The sequence below is a fragment of the Taudactylus pleione genome, unplaced genomic scaffold, assembly GCF_031769625.1.
Source record: "Taudactylus pleione unplaced genomic scaffold, aTauple2 ptg000078l, whole genome shotgun sequence".
Taxonomy (NCBI): Eukaryota; Metazoa; Chordata; class Amphibia; order Anura; family Myobatrachidae; genus Taudactylus; species Taudactylus pleione.
This window is the reverse complement of record NW_028284480.1, coordinates 214,767-236,403: the sequence shown is the minus strand read 5'-3', so window position 1 is coordinate 236,403 and position 21,637 is coordinate 214,767. Positions and strand designations below refer to the sequence as shown.

Genomic DNA, 21,637 nt, shown 5'->3' with positions numbered 1-21,637 from the left:
TCCAGACAGTCGAGATTTTCCCCTCTAGCATTATACTGTAGATACTGTTACATCTGTTCTGCTTAATCTCCTCCCCCCCCCCTTTCCACGCTTTTGTCTCCCCCATCCACACCACTCTTATCCCATCTGCGCAGCTCTATCTTCTGCTCAGACCTCAGTTGCATAGACTGCATGTGTGTATTCCAATGAGCACATAATTCTGTGTTAAGCAGCTCCACCATTTTGTGAGTGACAGCAATCTCGCTCTGAGAGTACTGAATCTGCAATTATGCCATCGCACCCTGTGGTTACCATATCTATTCTGCGCAAGGAACACATCCATTAAGGAGTCAGCCTTAACGATTGGAATTTCATTTTTTTTTTTTTTTTAGTTTGAGTGGCAGAAATTTAATAGGTTTTTTGTGAAACTTCAGATCATGTTAAGAAGCCTTAATGGGACATGTGAAACCATAAGGTTTTTTTATCTATGGAAAAATAAAAATAATAAAAAAAAATAAAAATATATATAATATATTAGGGATGTGCAGGCTCGGATAGGTTCAAGTTTGCACGTTGAGTTCGGATTTTTCCCTCCAAAAAAACGGAACTCAGAGGCAAAACGTCATCTTACATGGACGAACATCATCATGATGATGTTCGTCCATGTAGGATGACGTTTTGCCTCTTTCTTTGTTCCGTTTTTTTTGGAGGGAAAACTCAACGTGCAAACTCGAACCTATCCGAGCCTGCACATCCCTAAAATCTATCTATCTATCTATATCTCTCTCTATATCACTCAATTTGCAAAATACTGCTCCCCATTGGCGCGTGTATATAGACGCCCACACACACAATCACTTCAGCAGTGATCATGAACATCAGACTCCTTAAGTCACAACCTTCTTTTTATTGGACAGCTAATCTCGCACATTATCAGGTGAGGCAGCCATCTTGGGCACACTACATAGGTTACAATCGTGGGTAGGATGAACCATGCATGGATCTGTTGATTTATTATTTTAACCACTTGCCTGGCACGGTCGTATCAGATACGACCATGCCAGACTGGGCTTTCCCTGACCTGGTCGTATCTGATACGACCAGTCAGAAACACACAGTGGGCGGCTTGCTGGAAGTTAACTTCCAGCAGCCGCCCATCTCAGAGGGACCTGAGATATATATATATCTACGGTGCAGCACTCCCTTATAAAAAACTACACAGACCACCAGGGAAATAAAGGAACGTTTCAGTACTTTAAGTACTATCTTCAGCCATATAACAATTACAATAACAGCTTACCTTAAATATATCCCCCACTCAATGTGCATAAAGTGTGGCAATCAGGCCATGCTGGACTAAAAGTGGTGATTGCTGATGACATCAGCAAAGACCGTGTCATCAGTAAGAGACGCAAATATCACCATAGTAACAAATACACAAATAGGAAATATACAAAAATGACACTGCTAGCATAAAGATAACAATACAGGTAATGAATACACAGGCAAAACAATGCAATATCCAATACTCATCACAATAATATGTACATTTTTAGAACAGAACTAGAACATGTGTGAATTAAAATAATTCACCTAATATTAGACTCAAACACATAGCAGTTCTGGTTGTCATGTTAACTGCTATGGAAACATATAAAGGGTAACAGACATGCATATCAACAACAGGATAATGTTAATGATTCATATCAAAAACAGGACAATGTTAATGATTCGTTCAATCCACGAGGCGCGACCACATCTAAACGATGGATCCACCGTGCCTCACATTGTAATAATAAACGATTCCTGTCACCTCCTCTACTTGGGGGTGGAACATAATCTATCATCCTATAGCGGAGGCAAGCTAGATTATGTTTAAGGACCACAAAGTGGCGAGCCACAGGTTGGTCTGTGTGTTTTTTTTATAAGGGAGTGCTGCACCTTAGATATATATATCTATATCTCACAGAGCCTCTGATTAGGGATGGCAACCAACCATTCATTATTTGCAAACAGCGATGGTCTGACTGTGGTTTGCCATTGCTGGTGGTCATCAATGTTGCACCATCGATGGCAGCCCTCAATCGATGTTTATGAAACATCGGCAGTAGTGGTCTACACAGATCTTGACCAATCGCTAAATAATTGATGGCTTCTAATGATGGTCGAACCATCGATGGTACAGCTGTCAATGGCCATCACTACAGTATAACATAAAAATTGCTATTTTTATGGTATACTGGGTTTTAAAAAAATAAAATAATAATAATTTTAAAATAAAATAGTGATGGATAAGTTTAAAATTATGTTCTTGACCTAATTCAATCATAAAAGAAACCGACAATTTTGGAGCGGTTTTTGGAAAAAGAATTCCACAGTTAAATGGTTAAAATAATAAAATCATTATCCTTTGTCTATGGTGCCTCAAGGGTTCTGGAGCACCTTACAACGTACATGAACAAGAGTGACAAGGAGTGGTCTGTAACTAATAGCAACTGGTGAATGAGTGTATAGTTCAGCTGTTATAAAGAGTCTGTCAATTCATATGAAATTGCAAGCATCCTTTAAATATGAATTAATAGAATCATTAGAACGGCTGAACTAGACGCTGATGCACTCATTCACCAGTTGTTGTTAGTTACGGACCACTCCTTGCCGGATCTGGGCGACTTACTGGGTGCTAGGACTCATTTATTGTGGTCATCATTTCCGTGCAAGACCAATGAATTTCTATTGCAGTTGCTTTCATTGTGCCTTTTTTAGAATTGCACAGTTTCAGTTAATAGAAAGTTTGGAACAAGTATTGTATACGAACCATATTGGATTGTAGCATATTGCTTCCATTTAACACCACTGACTTACTAACCCCTATTTGGCTACAAATTGCATCTGTTCATAGGAGCTAATATTTACTAACAAGGCTGTTACTAAACTGCAACAAAGTAACACATACTTTGTCATTTGGACTGACTATTTTTGTTTATGCAAGAAGCTAGCAGCACCTATTTTATTTATGGTATACTGGAAACTTGTACCTATACAGGTTTTTTTCTTCTTTTATGCTTGATCTATTAAAGATAATTTTACATTTCTTTATTTTTGTATCTCTATACTCCCTGCCATTTGACAGAGCTCCTGATTGTTTGTTAAATCTATAATACGTTTAATAGGAGATTCTAATTGTGATGCAAAGCTAAACTGGATTATCCTGTTTATTTTCTTAAAAATTGGATAGACTGGGGCAGTGGTTCTCAAACTCTGTCCTCAGGACACAGGTCACGTTTTCCAGGTCACCCAGCAGGTGCACAGGTGTACTCATTACTGACACATTTTAAAAGATCAAAGAAAATAGATCTCAGACTGCACATTCTAGACATATATATATAATTGGAGGTGCTACCTGTGGAGACCATTGATATATACACAAAGAAAAAGTACAGGTGCACAACTCCAAATTAACTGATTATATAAATAAATACATTTTGCAGTAAATACAATAGAGGTTTTTGGCATAATCTTGGCCAAGCTTATGGGCCTGCCCACCATATCCGGGTAACCTCTTGTCGGGCAGGTCCCTAACATACTAAGGCTCAAATCCAGAGCGCAGGACACCCCCAAACTAGCCCAGCCAATCCACCCCAAAGCACCACTCTAATAAGAAAAGTGAAGTGTTAAGAGCAGCCGCTGGCCGCATATAAAGCATAAAAATAAAAAAGTGAAATACATATATATAAAGGACACAGACAGTGAAGTATTAAAATGTGTTAAAGGAAAATGTGTTATACTGCGGTGCCCTGAAGCAGATCAGCAAAGCAATCTAGGGGGACCCACACCCCAAAAATGAACCAAAGCTGCACTACACAGTCTAAATATTAGCAGGACTTACCTATTATTGTGCCTCTGACTGGTGTGTGTAGTGCAGCTTTGGTTCATTTTTGGGGTGTGGGTCCCCCTAGATTGCTTTGCTGATCTGCTTCAGGGCACCGCAGTATAACACATTTTCCTTTAACACATTTTAATACTTCACTGTCTGTGTCCTTTATATATATGTATTTCACTTTTTTATTTTTATGCTTTATATGCGACCAGCGGCTGCTCTTAACACTTCACTTTTCTTATTAGAGTGGTGCTTTGGGGTGGATTGGCTGGGCTAGTTTGGGGGTGTCCTGCGCTCTGGATTTGAGCCTTAGTATGTCAGGGACCTGCCCGACAAGAGGTTACCCGGATATGGTGGGCAGGCCCATAAGCTTGGCCAAGATTATGCCAAAAACCTCTATTGTATTTACTGCAAAATGTATTTATTTATATAATCAGTTAATTTGGAGTTGTGCACCTGTACTTTTTCTTTGTGTATACATTTTAAAAGATCCACAGGTGGAGCTAATTATCTCACTTGTGATTCTGTGAGGAGACCTGGAAACATGACCTGTTTGGGGTCCTGAGAAACGAGTTTGAGAACCTGTGGACTAGAGCATTGCCTCCACTATCCTGAAAAATCAGACGTCTGTGCTTATGGACCAGAGGCATCTTAAGAGAGGAGGGGGCCCGTGTGCACCCCCGTGCAGGGCTCCCCCCTCTCCACGGTGGCCGGCGGACGACTGACACGGATGGCCAGCCACCGAAGCATTAGTAGACTCCGGGCACTAGAGTGTGCCCGGAGTCTACTGTGCATGCAAAGAACAGTGGAAAAATGCCCGCGGCTGCCATTTTCTGGTGTTCTGAGCAGCGCTGACACCCGCCATGGGACCACGGACAGATAAGTATGTAAAATAATATGGGTGTGCGGTGCGGGGCCCCACCGGCACCCATTATAGATAAGCCACTATTATGGACGCATTTACAGTTGCACGCAAGTCATCCGCATTTCATGAAAATAATGCAAATATTTGCCCATAGGTGGAGTTGCACTCATCTCTGCGGCCACACAGCCACGGCTATCCACTTGTGAAAGTAGCAGTCCTCCCTATCTGTGCGCATTTGTACAAGCTTGTACCTGGTGCAGGAGAGATCCATCAGAAGTTAGAATTCTACGCAGGATCAACTCATAGCCTGGAATTGTTTTTGCACACACATGACAAACCCTCAGAATGCTAAAGCTGGCCACACACTAGACGAACTTACATCCAACCAGCTAACTTGTTGATTGGTTGGAATGAAAATCTGGTAACGTATGGGAGTAAATGATGATCAGCAATTTGATCCTAAAATGGTAGAAAATAGATGAAAACAGTCGTCAGACAAGTTTGAACAAATAGTTTAGATCAAACATTTAACAAACAACAGTTTTGGTCCATTTTCCATCGTTTGGGAGCAAATTGCTGATTGGTTGAAATGAAAATCTGGTAAGGAATACAATCAACTAGTTGGCTGGTTGGACAGACAATCTTTAGATGTGTGGCCAGCTTAAGTCTACATATGAATGCTCTGTTGCTACAGTTACACCCTTTCAGCTGCAAGTGGAGATATGACTGAGATGTGTATGACTGAATCACCAGTAGGTGCTCATAGCTGCGTACGCTTCCTTGCATCTGATTTCAACACCTTTGGTGTTTTTCTGTACATAAAACCGGCATCTGACCACCTTATTTCTCTAGATCTCTTTACGGCTTGAAAATAAATATTGACTTTATTCAGCCGTTTGTGGCAACTTGGGATCTTGTTCTGGATGCTGTTACGTTTGGCGTCTTTGAGCCTTTGCAATATATATCCTTCTAGAGCAGTGATTTTTCAACCTGTTTCAACTCGAGGCACACTACTCAAGACTTTAAAATTGCCAAGGCACACTATCTGGCGAGGCAGCGTGTATGACCAATGAAATAACATACAGACTGGCTCCCACATAAAATAATAAACGCACATTGGCCTCCACAGGAACAAAACACACTACATTGCCCCCCCCTCCCCCCCCCACAGGAATAAAACTCACTACATTGGCCTCCACAGGAATAAAACTCACTACAATACAAGTGCACTGAGCTGATCGCCGCGGCACACTTGACATCCACTCGATAGAGTGGTTGAAAAATGCTGTTATGGAGGCTCACTTAATGTGTCATTTCTGGTAGTAATCATTTCAACCCGCCAGGTGGGAGAATCATGCTCTTTTGAGACCGATTTATATGGAGGAAGAGGGTGTTGCGAACTAATCCTACTTGCCTACCTAAGGTATTTCCTCTATTCCTATTACCCTGGGCATCATACTTCTACTTCAGTCTTTCTTCAAGCAACCAACAATAAGGATCATGCCTTAGATCAGGGGTTCCCAACCACGGTCCTCAAGGTACACTAACAGTCCAGGTTTTAAGGATAGCCATACTTGAGCTCAGGCAACTTAATTAGTACCTCAGTTATTTTGATTAAGCCATCTGTGCTTTAGCATGGATATCACAAAAACCAGGACTGTTAGTGTGCCTTGAGGACTGAGGTTGGGAATCACTGCCTTAGATAGTCAAAGCAATTTCCCATTACATGCCTGACTGGATAATTTTCTCAGTGAATTGAACCAAGAAACAGAAGCATAAAATGATTCTTCATGTAATTGTGTCAGGGGTGAGTGAGTACCGAGAGGAGAGGCCTAAAAGGTGTTCGGTAACACCACTACTTACTGGAGAACTTCTGAGCAGGCTTTTTTTCTTAGCTGAAGCGAGCTGGCAGCTTGCTCCAATGCCTTTACATTTCTTTGGCTGTGCTCCTAACAGAAGCAAAAGTCTGCATTGCAGAAGATGTACTTGGCAACACTAGCTCTGGGGTAGTTACAAGTAAAGGTGCGTACACAGGCAGGGATTTTCATGTTCGGGGATGAGGGAGGGAGCCCGCCACTGAACGCAATCGTTCTTGATTTCGTTCAGTGTTTTGCTCAGTGTCGTTAACAACACTGAGCACACCCCTGCCGGGGACACACGGGACAATGTCGCTCATGGAGCAAATTGTCCCGTGTGTATACACCTTAACAGACTGGCAGACATGCCCCATGTAAGCCAGATGCAATCTGTGAAGTGGTGTGCAAAGTTTTTAGTCTTTTCTGGTTTAACCAAAATTGCCATAAAAGCCCTCTGGTTTCTTTGGTTAAAACCTTAAATCCTACTTAAGTTTTACATTTTGGCCTATACATATTTTACTTAGTATAGTATAGCCTAGAATCAGAATTCTTCAAGGGGCAAGAATTTAAGGTTTGGGGCAGAGTTCGGCAATGGTTTTTTCTTCAGATACCAGACTTTCAGTATTAAAACAATTTCTGGAGTGCACCAACATTATAAGAAAGCACCAACGTTAGTAAATGCTGTAATATCCCACACCAAATACACACCAATCTCTATAAACAGCTCACACGGATATCACAAACCTGATTCACACTATTGAATATACACATCACACCAATATCAAAAGCTTAGACCTATTCAGAGAGAATGAGTATGTACCGTAAGTGTTTTGTGGTCTAGTTGGCATCACCTAGCCTTCACACCTTTTCCGTTTTGTTCTTATGGTAAAATTTATGTATAAATACCCCACAGAAACGAAGACTTGTCCTACGTTATTTTCGCACCCATAAACTGGATGTTATAGTGACTCAGAAACCCATTTTACTAATTCTGCCCCCCCCCCCCTACTTTTTCTGATGCGCATTACCCACTTGGTTATTTTGCAAATGGTCCGGTTAAAAAAATAACTTTATTTAAAAAACCCAAGTATCTGATGTCCTAGGATGTTATCTCCTCTTGACTGGAGAGTTAGAGGGAAAGGCTGTCACTATAGCACCTTTATATGCCCTGTTCATTTTTAGGGCTACTCCAAAGTCTGTTCTGGTCAGGTTATCTCTCGGTGACTTTCATTTAGCTCATGTAGAAAAAGAAGGAAATTCTGCACAGGAAGATAATTGAGATATATGAAAAAAAAAATAGACACAATTGATGGATAAATAACCCTACTATGAATGAATTTCTTGGTGCACCCCAGGAGTAAGAAATACTCAAATACGTTCACCTTTTAACTACCCTGTACAGCAGGATAATAAAGAAGACTCCTTTGCGGGGGCACTCTTATTTGAAAATATTAAAACTTAACTTTTATTAATATATATAGCATAGCCACTTACAAAACATACTCACAAAAAACATACATATATATGCTCAAAGGAATAAAAATTCATAAGTATAATTAAAGGAATGTAATTCCAAGAAAGAGAAAATCTTTTCCCATAAAGACTTATGGGTGTAATTCAAAGTTCAATAGCTCCTTTCCCATGAGAAATCATGGGTAACAAGAGAAATTCGACGAAATATGAAAAACAAAGCTGTAATGGATATGCTTGTCAATATTCATACAACTTATTTGACTTTCATTTAGTCCTGGACCCCAGGTGGGATAAATCTAATACTTCAGCTGGCGGTATCTCAGTCAACCCCTCTGGCGCCTCAAAGGCCTTGGTCAACTGGTTCTGGAGTATGGTCTGTGTGATGTGTAGTGAGCAATTCACCCTACAATGTGCAATTAAATATTTCTCTCTCATGTACACAGATAGTATTCCAGAATAGATCTCCTATTTATGGATAAATGGTCACTGCAACAGACCTGGTTTTCTGATATCCTTCCTATAACCTGGTTTGACCATGCCCCTTTGCCACTTACCTGGGACCTCACCTGGTCTCTTCCCTTCTCCAGACCGTGGAGATTTTAATAAGCGAAACAGGCCCTATCAGATTTTAATTTTTTTTTTTTATCAACATAATAAACCTGCAGATACCTCTTGCATTAACTTTTGGTGTGCCCTTAATGCGGTCCTCAGGGGCTCGGTGACACAGATCAGAGCCATAACTAGACTTTTTGGTGCCCTGTGTCAGAAAGAGCATTGGTGCCCCCTAATTTTTCAAAAGGACATAATGCACGCAAAAAAGGGCCAAGGCCTCATGGTGAAGGGCCAGGGAAGAGATAGGGGAGGCCAGGAGATGCTGAGGATGAAAGAGGAAGCTACAAGTGAGAATGATAATAAACAAACAGGAAAATTGACAGGCCCTGACCTGTGGTGAGTGTGCCATGGCACTGGTCGCACTACCCTAGTGACAGCCCTGATACAGATAGCCTCCAGATTTAGATGCCAAGAAGCTCCTGCTCATGTACAATGGCAGCAATTAATGTTCTGATGACAGAAGATAAGGCTTTGTACAGCATTACTAATTTGGTAAGTTTCATATTGTCAGTGATATTTTGATTTTCTTTTTACGTAATAGAATGTATTTTTATTTGGATTATGACGTTGTGTAGGGTGTGTCCTGCTGTTCAGGGTCTGTAATGGCTTCTGCGGTAAAGGGGATATGATCTCACGTTAATCAGACTAGAAGTACTAAGGGGCCACTTATTTTTCAAATGTGGGTGCCCCTGACATCTTCCCCTGGACTTTTAGTTTTCTGCAGTATATGGGCTTTGTTTCCTTCATGTTTCTGGGAGAGAGAGGGGATTTTCAGCCCCCTGCACTATATATTTTCACTTATTGCTTTCAAGCTCTGCTCCCATGTGACATCCTGATGGCATGATGACCTCACTTGCGTGCAGCCTCCTCCTCAGCTCTCCACCAGTATGGGTTATACATGTGGGCAAGATACGTACCTTTTAAACTTCAGTGCTGAAAGAGTGGGACTCCTCTTCAGACTTTTTAATCTAATTGCTGAAGATGTCATACTCGTTCTTAGGACTCAAGGGGTTTCATTGACGCATTTCAATTTAGTTTTTTTTGTGAACGCGCTGTGTGCATGAAACTTAATGCATATATTTGCCATATGCAGAGTTGTAAGGCTGGCCCAGCCCCTTCCTGTATGTTTGGTTTCATAGCAGTCATCCTTATCAGTGGCCAGTTGCACCAACCTATCCTTGGTGCAAAGTATCCGTATGAAAACAGGCATTATTACTAATATGCACATACCCTGTAATTCCATGTAGTCACTCTATCTGAACTTAACATATGTCAGATCGCCAACTTAAAGGCCAGTTATACCCCTTCAGCTGCAAGTGGAGATGTAGCTCGGATGCATGCAGCGAAGCGTCGTTCATACAGAAGTTGCATATGCTTGGTTCTAAAGCTTGCAAAGTGCAAGAGCGCATAAGATAATAAGATAACCTCTAAAAGCAGGCTTGTGTTCAACTCTGAATCAGCTTCTTTATGGCTTGCCAATTAAAAAAATAAAAAAAACTAATTAGTTATCTTAAGCATCTCTTGTCGTTTACACTTTTTTTTTTTTTTTTAAACAAATATTAATTGTGTTCAGTAAAAGGCACCTCTGACAATATTGTGTCCGATGTGTGGGATTGTATTTGTTGAGCATACAATCTAAATGTTTCAATATGTTTTCTGTTTTGAAACTGATTTACCTATTTATTTGTAGGGAACAATAGTTGGTAACATGCACTTTCAAATACAATTCACTATCAGTATTTGCATTTTATGTCCTTGACCCCAGGCATAATAGTCACTGCAACATTATGATGTTCTTTTTAAGTGCATGCTAATTTAATACTTGAAACAATGGAGCCTGAAGAGTCCCAAGCGATGGAATTGTTTTGCTTAACTATGTACATATTGTCTTATGCAGGATGTAGTTAACAGAAAATAAATCACCCTGGGGTGAGAGCATTAAATTCAGTACACTCTTTGTGCTTGCTCACTTCCAGTTCGGCTTCCTCCTGACAAAATAGCAACTTTGAGAAATGGAGGATGTCTGCCTTGGTAGCAAGCTCTCTGTACTGACAACTGGCACTTAATGCCACAAGTGGTTTTCACTGTGGGTTTGCAATTCTGCAGCATTGCAGCTTCATATATGTGCCAGTATGTGCTTGTGGTTTGAAGAATTGCAAAAGTGTGCTACCCCCAAGAATAGTATTGGGGGTAGCACACTCTACTCTATCTATATGATAAATACAGCCATGTATTAAGATGTACAGCTTTATGACACAAAGTTATTGAGCAGAAGCTCGCTCACAAATGTATAGAAAAGGAGCAGGTTTGATCTGGACGGGATCTTGTCACATGATAAACAATGAACGTGTCAACAGTATTGACTTGTTTCAACAGGCAGCTGCCAACATCCTCAGAATGTCAACATGTTCAGTGTATGCATCTGGAATGTCACCATGTGAAATGTAGATTAGGCGACTCCCGGAGGGTTAGGGTTGGGATTAAGCTGCGAGAGGGTAAGTAGGCAGAGATTAGGCACTAGAGTAATGGTTAAGGGTAGGGATTAGGGAAGGGGAATAATACTTACCAGAACCGCCACTCGTCTGGTTCCGGAAGAAGATACTGGAGCTGATGCAGCTGCTGGGACCAGGTAAGTGACTTCTGGGCCCCCAGGGACATTATGTCGACATTCTATCATGTCTACATCCATTTAGACATGATGAATGTCGGCCTGATGCACGTTGACATAAATGTTGAACTAACCTATCACACCTGATCTGGACTTTCAGTCAACATGCAATGAAAGTCAGACACTTATATTTTATTTAATACCTCCTTTACATCACTGATTTAAGATGATACCTAAATACGACTTTTTTGTTGTTGTCGTTGTGTAAGGCTTAGGTGATGCCAGAGGCTTCTAGAATATTTTATGAATAAATCCTTGAAAATGAATGTCAATCTGTGCCTGTCACCGGCTGGTCTCTCCTCACAATGCACATTTGTCTTGTTTACACCGAGAACGGTCATGGTATTATGTGAGAGCTCTGATGTCTGGGAATCCTCCTCTATTATGCATGCGTGTCTGTTGAGGTTGGGTTAACCATCTGCTTCTGGTTGACCATTTACTTGCATTGAATGAATTGCAATTTTTTTTCTGTTTTTGTTTTGTATTTTTGTATAAATTAACTGAAAATTTACAAACTGTAAAAAAAAAAAACTCCTTTGTGTCAACACTGGTTTAGGGACAAAAAATATATCAATAAAAGGAAGTCTACAAATAGAATGAAGGCTCATTTAACATCTAAAAAGAAGAGCGAAAAAGATCATATACAAAAATACATTTTGTATCTTGCAGACTTTTATTCAGATTATTATATTGAATATTTTTCTTCAATTTATGGTTATTTTTAAAGCATAAATATTATATTCATGTATACATTTTATTGCATATTACTGGTAGGACAGGCTTGTAGAAATTAGAAAGTTAGGAGGGTTCATCTGTCTGTGTCGAAATTATGCACACTACCCCCATGTTCAGCCATATTTCTAGATGGGGATTATATTCCTAATTATTTATATTTGATCAGATTTTGGTCCTTATTTTCTACAGAAACAGATTTCTAGTAAGTTTTCTTTTTCCAGATTAATTAATTAATTGTTCTTTGTGACATAGGTTAACAGATGACGTAAAAACGATTAAATCTCCATCCGGTGTCTTAAGAGGTGCACTGTATCAGGAACCTATAAGAAAGTCAAGCGAGAGGGTTACTTGATCTCTCTATCTGTAGAGATGCCTGATCAAGTATCAAGTCTTTTGTTACTGATGCCAGAAAAATAATGAAATACATTTGATACAGTAGGCCATTCCATTCTGACCTAACTAGAGAAATAAGGATTCAGCTCATTATTTATTCAGAGTTAATGCCGATGGTTTCACTTAGTGACTCGGCTCACTAGGTATTTTTCCACTGTTGTTGGGACATCAAGGCTTTCTGTCTCCAATATCAGAGCAACATTTAGGGGAGTATTAGCAGCCATTTGTTGGAAAACTAGGAACTAGTGAAAGATTACATTCTCTCATACCATGCACACACATTCTCTCCATTGAAAAAGTGTTCTACATGGTTTATTTCTTGAATTGTGGCTTATCAAATATTTAGCTTTCTATATGCTGTTTGTTTTAGTTTGGTCATTTTAACATCCATGATATCAAATCAAATTGGTTTTTTTTAGGGCCAAGATTAGTACTTCACTTTATGTAAAATTCTACTAATGTTTCCCTCTTGTTGGACACCTACCTACTTTTACAGTATTTCTACCAACTCTCCCCCTTCAATTCTGAGCTAATCACCTCTTGCTAGCCAATAGAGAAAATATGACATATTATTACCTTGTGAGATATATGTCAAAAGGTATACAAATCATAGAGTATTGCATTTTTCTATCATAGCCAGTATTAACCCCTTTCTGTCATAGCCAGCATTAAAATTTTCAGCACTTTCTGCTACAGTAGCTCTTCTTTGGGATAGGACCAGACTGGCTAGCCTTCACTCCTCACGCGCATCCATGAGCTTTGGGCACCAATGACCCTGTTGCCCACCAGTTATCCTTCCTTGGACCACTTTTGTTTGGCACTAACCTTTGCATACCAGGAACACAAGACCTGCCATTTTGGAGATGCTCTGACCCAGCTATCTAGCATCACAATTTGTCCCTTGTCAGAATCGCTCAGATCCTTTTACACTTGTCCTGCTTCTAACACATTGACTTCATGAACTGAGTGTTCACTTGCTGCATAATATATCCCACTCCTTGACAGATGCCATTGTGATTATTTATTCAGTGTGTGTGTCTGTGTGTAGATGGATGGATGGATAGAGATATAATTTTATTATAAATGTGTGTGTTGTGTTTTTCAGATTGCCTTGGACCGGCTATATTTTCCCCAATCAAGGCCGATATAACAGGGAACATTACGGTAATTTTTAAATGCTATTTTTAATTGTGTTTTTAAAACTCCTTAATCCTATTCAGAAGCCATAAAGATCTACATATTAATCAGGCTTATGGAATGAAGGTTTTAATATATGGCTTTTACTTCACATGTCCCTCCTCCCTTCATTCCATACCCTAAAGAAAAATTTCAGCAATTACAATGAACATTGTGGGAAAAAACACTATTCTTATACAACAGTTTAAATCTGATTTATTTGCTGAACAATAAACCGACTTTAAAAAACAAAAATACGGATATATGGGATGGGGACGAACACTGTTCTTTTTATTTTTGGGGATTGCATAGACTCCTTAATTATTGCCATACTGTAGCCCAGTTGTTCTTCCTAACCACTACTTAAAGCTGCCAGTGAATTTACCTATGTAGCCACCAAATGTATTTGATTTTAAAAGAACAAAATATTTCAGAATTATCCAAAAAGTATTGCCCTGAAGTTAGATCTATTTGACTTTCATCTGAAGTCCTGGACCAACAAGAATATTTGGGTTGGCCACAAACTGGACCTGTCCTATTTGGTCTTCCGATTGTTATCACACTGTGTAAGAGAGCAGCTGAGGAAGTAAACAATTCACTACTTATTTGGTACTCAACCCCGTAAAACTGGGGTAACTTCATTTGATCTGGGATGACGCACTGCTGTAAGTAGCTCTTGCTATGGCAAATTTTGCAAATGTAATTAAAACCATATACCTGTATCATGAAGCAGGATATTATTTCACAAGTTCAGTCAGGAGGGCAAATTTATGTTGTAACCAAAGGTTTCATGTTAGACCATAATGTAGTCTTGATCGTTTGTGTGGAGATCTGGACAAATGAAGTCAGCCCATTCATGTCCAGATTTGTTTAATGCAATATTTTTTTTCATGGAATTCCGAAAATAGCATTTGTCAGCAGTTTAGTAAAATGTAGATACAAGCACAGCAACTAGCACCACCAAATGGTTACCAAAACCTAATCGCGAATCCGACAGTGTTCAACGAACCACCGTCTAGTATTCAAAGAAAATTGCTTCTGATGAAAACTTGGGAGAATCTGGTACAGATGGACCCAGAAATACTGTAAATGAGTACAGACTATAGTGTGTGTGGGTTTTTTTTTTTTTTTTCCTTAAATGAGAAAAATCCTATTTTTACCATGATGCTTAGCAAATCTCAGTACCCAATTCTCAGACATTACCCGTGACCTATGGGTTATTTTTAACTGCTGAGATTTGTGATCACCACTGAGAAACGAATGTGGCAGTGCAAGCACATAGCATTTTCTTAGCCTAATATAAATTTGTTACATCTTGGTTCACTAAAGAGGCCATCTCTCCCTCAGCTGTTACATCAATGCTTCTTGACCAGATTCTCTTAATAAAGTACTCCTGCATGCTCTGTCACTGGAAAGAACCGCTTTTGTACCTACGCTTCCAAAATGCCTTTAAAAACGTTTATAATTTAGGCTAATAGTTAGCTAGTCTATTACTTATGGCATGCATTCTATATCATAGCTGCTGACATTGTAGACACAAGCTATTTTTAACAAACTATAATTATTTTTCTTTAATTATATTTTTTTGACTTCTAGAAAATTCGTACAGTATATGAAACAAATCCCACCAAGTTTAAAACATTGCAGCAGATTCTGGAAGGTGAAAAAGAAATGCATGGACCACAATGGCCGAAGGTTGGCGCAACTTTGGCTCTGATGTGGTTAAAGAGGTGAGATAAAGGAATAATTGTTTATACAGTCATGCGTGGGTAAGAGGAAATCACCACTGTAACATGGTGTACGCAGTACTTTATCTTCTTCATATCACTTCAGTGGTTAAACTGGCTATTCACACCTTTCAGCAGTTCTAACCAGAGACAGGAGAACCAAGCCATCCCATAAGTGTTGTCCATAATGCACCATTTTCTTTGATTGTAATAAACTAAATATAAGGCCCCATTTAACAAGGAGACATAACCCATTTAGCACTGTCCTGCTTTCAGTATTCAACAAACAGCATATTGCTGTTTGTCACTGTACTGCTTACTCCGATTATAGATGGCAATACGGTCTCCGAGACCCAGCAAAAACCTTTCCAGCTTCCAGGTATTTGAGTCCCCACTGGGTGAAAATTGTAATGCGCATGGGCAGACTGGCCGTTACGCATGTACATGACATAACAACAGCCCATTGCTGGCAGCTATAGGCTACTATCATTAGTGTAAAGGATGCTGCTGAGAAGGGGGATGTTGCTGGACCTCGCCGGGGGAGTAAATCTTAAATACCAAGGGCATATTCATTAGTATCGCTGCAATACTTAATGAAATATGCCGCTGGTAATAAGGATCGTTGTTAAATGGGGCCCATCTTGAAGTATAAGGTCAAGGAGTACTTGCCCCCCCACCTGTTAAGAAGTTGGAGAGCATATTATGTAAATGCCTTTGCGGGTGGGCGTGAAGAGCCTCCAATTTGTTGCAGTGATAGTAAAGGGAAGTTTTGCTAGTGCCAGGAAGCACACACATCCTATGCCATCTATACAGTGTAGTTTGTTACAAATTCGACTCCAATTTGGAGCCATATGATCCAAAAGGGTCTCAAATAGAAGTTTATTCCATGAAATGAACTCTAAAGCATACACTCTATATGGGATGTAGTCAATTTACCTCTGATCGAGTTGCCGGTGGTCGAAATCCCGGCGCCGGGATCCCAACCCGCGGCCAGAACACCGACATCAGTGGAGATGCAGACGCTGGAATCCCAATTGGAAGTATAGCGGGCTGGGTTAGCTGTTAGCCGTGGGGGAGGAGAGTTGGGTTTAAGCACCACAGGGGGGGGGGGGGGGGGTAGGCACTAACCGGGAGGGTTAGGGGGTGGGGTAGCGAGGGTTAGGGGGGAAACTTACCTAGCCCCTGTTGGGATTCTGAGTATCGGGATGCCGCTGTCTGTATTTTTAACCCCTATATATCACCATTGTAGCAAATCAGCTATCGGCACGTTATTAATGCAAATAATATTGCTAAATAATCTTTCCCTATTGCCAAATTGCATTTCAAGTTGTGCTGTGACTCATAATATAGTGGGTAAGTTATTTAGTATATTACCACTCTGTAAATATTTAACATAAACTTTGTCCAGGTGCCAAAATATAATGAAATTCAAAAAAATCTGAGAAGCCTGGAGGAGACTTCCTTGAGATAAATCAATCAACCAAACCTGGATAAAGTTATGGGAATTATGTAGGGAGACAGATATGATGTGGTTGCTAAGTGCCAAATTTTGCCCAGGAGCAGTTGAGGGGATGGGGGTACTGGGCTTTTGTACAGAATTTGATTTTAATATGGTAAAATATCTTTTACAGGCATATTCCTATTTATCTCACTTTCTTTTTATTTGTATCACAGGGGTCTGAAGTTCATTCAGGTTTTATTACAGAGCATCTCTGATGGGGAACGGGATGAACAAAACCCAAATCTAATAAAGGTCAATGTGACAAAGGCTTATGAGATTGCACTCAAAAAGTACCATGGTTGGTTAGTTCAGAAGCTATTCCAGGTAAAGTCACTTTTTTAGCAATATTAGAAAAATTCTCCCCCCAATTCTGTAATAACAATATTATCTTCATGCAAATCGGTGTAAATTAAGTTTGTGCCCAGGAGTTTGAGTGGAGAGAACAGGACCAGAACCGCTGAAGTAGGATAGGAGACAAGGGAGGTATGGAAAACAAGCCAAGAGTTCAGGATCAGATACCGGACCTTAAGTTGGAGATGTGAATAGTGAGAGGAGCACACAAGGGAAGAGGGCCCACCTTGGAGAACACTTGTACACACCCCACTTTTAGAGTAAAACAGAGCAGGTGATACTAGGTGGGAGTGAGCACCAGCGGAGGAAAGCAGTACAGGAGTATAGGAAGTGCAGTAGGTAATCTGAGGGACTCAACAAATTGGAGTATTACAGGAATGCATATTGGTAAGATTCTTAGTACCAGCATTTAGCATATCAAAGTAATTAATAGAATGATCACACATGTTGCTGACATTGCCCTGGACCAATATATGATTATTGCAGAAATTTGTTCACAGTGCACAAGGATACACTCTTAAGTTGTTTTCATAGACCTAGGCCTTTATAGTAATGGCTGATCATGTGTTGATTTCTTGATGACATTTCTCTTACTTCTGTTTCTAGTTCAGATGGTAGTTTCATTTTTACTGTAGCTGGTACTTTTTCTGTACTAAAAATGTTGATCTGCATGTATACTTCCTTTTTCCTGTGTATGTAAAATGAATGCATGTAAGCAATAATCTTTCTCTCTCCTGCTATTCAGGCTGCACTCCTTGCTGCTCCATACAAGGATGATTTCCTTAAGGCCCTTTCCAAAGGACAAAATGTGAAAGAGGAACAGTGTATAGAGAAAATCCGTCAGTTCTTGGTCAACTACACAACCACAATTGAGGCAATATATATAATGTACAACAAGATGAATGCAGAGCTGGACTACAAAGCCTAGCAATCCTAAAGACTCCTAATGTCTCAATGCTATTGGCTACCGCTCAGGACAATAACTTGTTTCTGTCATTGTCTCCAGGAGATGTTCACTGGATGCTTAGAAGGTCCAAAACCAAAGTAACTTAAGGATGCATATAAAGATTTGGTGCCCATATATGATATGTAAAATACCCTCTACCTTATCAGTTACACTGGTAATTGTTTTGTTCATTTAGACATGGTCACCCTTCTAGGAGCTGCTGCCTTGTGGTGTTTTTCCTATAAAACTCCAAAGCTAAATTCTGACCTTATTTGTTTGTGTAACTTCTACAAAACTACAATAATTGGATTTGTTTCACAATATAGGGGTCTTTCAGTGAAGTAACACGTTTTTACATTAAATCAAGAAAGTCGATTTTCACCCTTGGAATTCTAATTTGTCATATACTGTTCCTCAGAAGGTTCTCCATATAGTACAACCAAGGGATTGACTGCAGTAATATTCCTGCCAGTATGCAACAATTAGTTTTACAATTATGGCATGTTGAGTTCTAAATAGAATGTGATACAAAAAACTGCTAAGGAAATTGCAATTATATAAGCAACACAGAGGCTATAGCAAGAAAATAATGTATTTTCTTCTTCAAAGCCTTTTTCTTGATATTATTCTATCTGGAACACAACAAGTCGAGTATTTTAACATTTTTGCAAACACTACACAACTTCAGCACGTGTTTGCTTATGACCCAGTCTGACCTGCACTCCACTCAGTGGATCGTAAGTAGAACTCTATAGATCTAAGGTTGGCATCTTTGCACACTAACTAATACAAACAGTCTGTACAAGGACATTTAGATGAATTGTATAAAAAATTATATAAAAAAACAACTATAAGATAAACCATGGGACATCCAAAGTTGGTGGGAGCTCCATTATGTTCATTATGGGAAGAATGGAGCGTTTAGGAGGAAAAAAAGCCTAGTTATCCACGTTGATACTGTAAATCATGGAAATCCACAACTGTGTAGGCAAGAGTTGTCCCACACACTGGTGATATTTAATTTCATTTTTATTTTAGGGAGTATGTGTCTTACCATGTTCTATTTAGTTAGGATAATGCAATGACTACATTACTAAATAGCTATAGTAATGTAAAGCAAAAATCAGTAGTTTTTGGAATCTATTTTCTTGAGCATGTGAAGTAACTGACCTACTATGACTCATTAGACTACTACCAAAGAACAAATCACAGGCATATTTTCGGCAACTCTGAAAAGGAGTCTGGCTGGCAAGTATGCTCAGAGTGTGATATTAGTCTTGTTCTGCCTTTGCACAATTTATTTGTACTGAGGAAGGCTGGTCTTGGTCCAAATTACTTAATGCTCCAGTTAGTTATATATTTTAATTTGCTCAACAAGATTCTGTAATACCCATTTTACACTGTTCAAATTACCGGGTTATTGCCCGGGTCGCGGGTCAGTGTAGCAAGCCGGGTTGAACATGGGAAAGACCCGAGTAACCCTGCAGTATGAACTGGTGAACCGGTGCCCCATTCACAGCATAGAAAGAGAGCATATCCCTTTATCCCTGTATTGTCATCTCCAAGCACCGGCAGGAGAGAACCATTGCACCCATGTGCAGTGTAAATGGTGCAGAGCCATGGTCTAAAAGGGGTCTGTCCCGGGTCAGAACAGTGTTCCAAATCGCAGGTCAGACCTGGAATTTTGGTGTAAAAGGGGTATTATATAGTTGGTACCATTAAAAATATGTAGCTCCCTTCCTTCTCTCTTTTCCCCAGAGTGGGAGCCATTAACGGAGATGGGAGGAGGGAATGGGAGGAGTGTACACCTCGCTCCTACTGTGCATATCCATTATAGACTTATTATTATATAAGCAGATTGTTAAAGCACATTGTCTGGTATGTTTCTCGGTAGTCAGTCAAATTATTCTGGAGGGATCATGTGGTATACTGTACATCGAAAAAAATAATGCCAGGTACTGAAAACAGAGTGCCTTAAAACAAGTAACAAAATACACAATTATCACTAATGTGCCTTATGTTTTTCTCCAAAGATAGTAATGTGACATTTTTGTCAATATATTTGGATAGTGTATCTAGAATTCCAAACTATGGGGCTGGTGTCCTAATAGAATTATCCGATTTTGTAATTTTAGCATTTTCTTGCAAGTCCCATTGTCAATCCTTGGTTCGGCTAAATGACACCCCTGTGCTTGTGCATACAAACCATTTTAATGTATGTTATAAATAATGTGAACTTTATTTCATTGCATGGTATTAGAGAGTAGAATGTCCATACGATGACTAATTTTTAAAACAATTTTGGTTTTATATGCTTTCATACATGACAGATATTGAAGATCAGTGAATTCTCTGAATAGGAATTTCATTGCATGGCCCATTAGGTTGTCTTCATGCAAAATTCTTTTCAGACGTCTTACAATCTCCCAATACGCGAAAAAAGAATCTGTTTCTATTATGGAAGCAGCAAGGATAGAACTTTAAATGATCTACTTACAGCATAGAATTGTTTTGGGTGAAATGTACTAAAAAATAAAAATACAAAATTCAGCTTTTTGCACGTCGTGGCTCTTCTCTGGCAGTAGTGGTGGTCAATCATTGCGCTATATCTCCTACTGAGTTAAAGTGCATACACACTGGACGATGTGTGTATCTAACGATAGCAGTGGCCCCGGCGGGGCTGCCGGCATCGGTAAGCGCATACACACTTGCCAATGCCGGAAACGACGAGTGGGGGGGGGGGGGGGAGGAGCGCAGGGCCATGCTGCATTCAGCAACGTGGCATCGTTAACGATATCCCAAGATTGAGCTGCATGTGCTGACAACTGGGTATATCGGTAACGACCCGCGGGAGTGTGCATCGTTCATCACTGGATGATTTGAACGGTATATCACTCAAAGATGTCGTAATCATTCATAAATATCGTCCAGCGTGTATGCGCCTTTAGGTTTATGTTAAACACTGTTCTGGTGGTTGTTCCCCAAGCAACTTGATGACCATGATTGAGAAGTTCAGAAGATCAATAACACTGCTGCCTGTTAGTCAGCCAAGTAGAAGAGTAGATCTGGACTGCTGGAGCCACTGATCTGACACTTCTCCAGAAGGTAAATCGAAGTTTGTATTAAATCTGATCTTGGTGGGCTATTTCCAAAATTATAATCCTTTTTGTGGATGGAATTCATTCATGGTTATTTACATTTTATCAAACGGTATATATTTTAGGCTACAGCTGTAATTGTTTTTGTTCAATTTCTGTTAATCAATGTTTAGCACTAAAACCATTGACCAAAGTGCTTGTTTTTAAATTACCATGTTAATTTAAGCAATAAATGACTATATTTTGACGTTAAAACCTTGCTTTGTTTTTTTTCTATTTAGTTGTGTGCAATATCAGTAAATTATGCTTCCTTTCATAACCATTTATTAAAGGTCTAGGATTTGTAGTTGGATTACCTTTTATCTTTACAGGCATTGAAT

General features: G+C 39.7%; 1 protein-coding gene across 1 annotated transcript in view; it reads left to right on the top strand.

Moving 5' to 3' along the window:
• GLTP (glycolipid transfer protein) overlaps positions 1–20,709 on the top strand; it is a 47,690-nt gene extending 26,981 nt beyond the window's left edge. The window contains exons 2-5 of the mRNA XM_088467885.1: positions 13,564–13,622; positions 15,231–15,364; positions 17,036–17,186; positions 17,959–20,709. Coding sequence (XP_088324011.1) covers positions 13,564–13,622; positions 15,231–15,364; positions 17,036–17,186; positions 17,959–18,141 — 527 coding nt within the window. The 3' untranslated portion in view covers positions 18,142–20,709. The remainder of the gene's footprint in view (positions 1–13,563; positions 13,623–15,230; positions 15,365–17,035; positions 17,187–17,958) is intronic.
• The last annotated feature ends 928 nt before the right edge of the window (positions 20,710–21,637 follow it).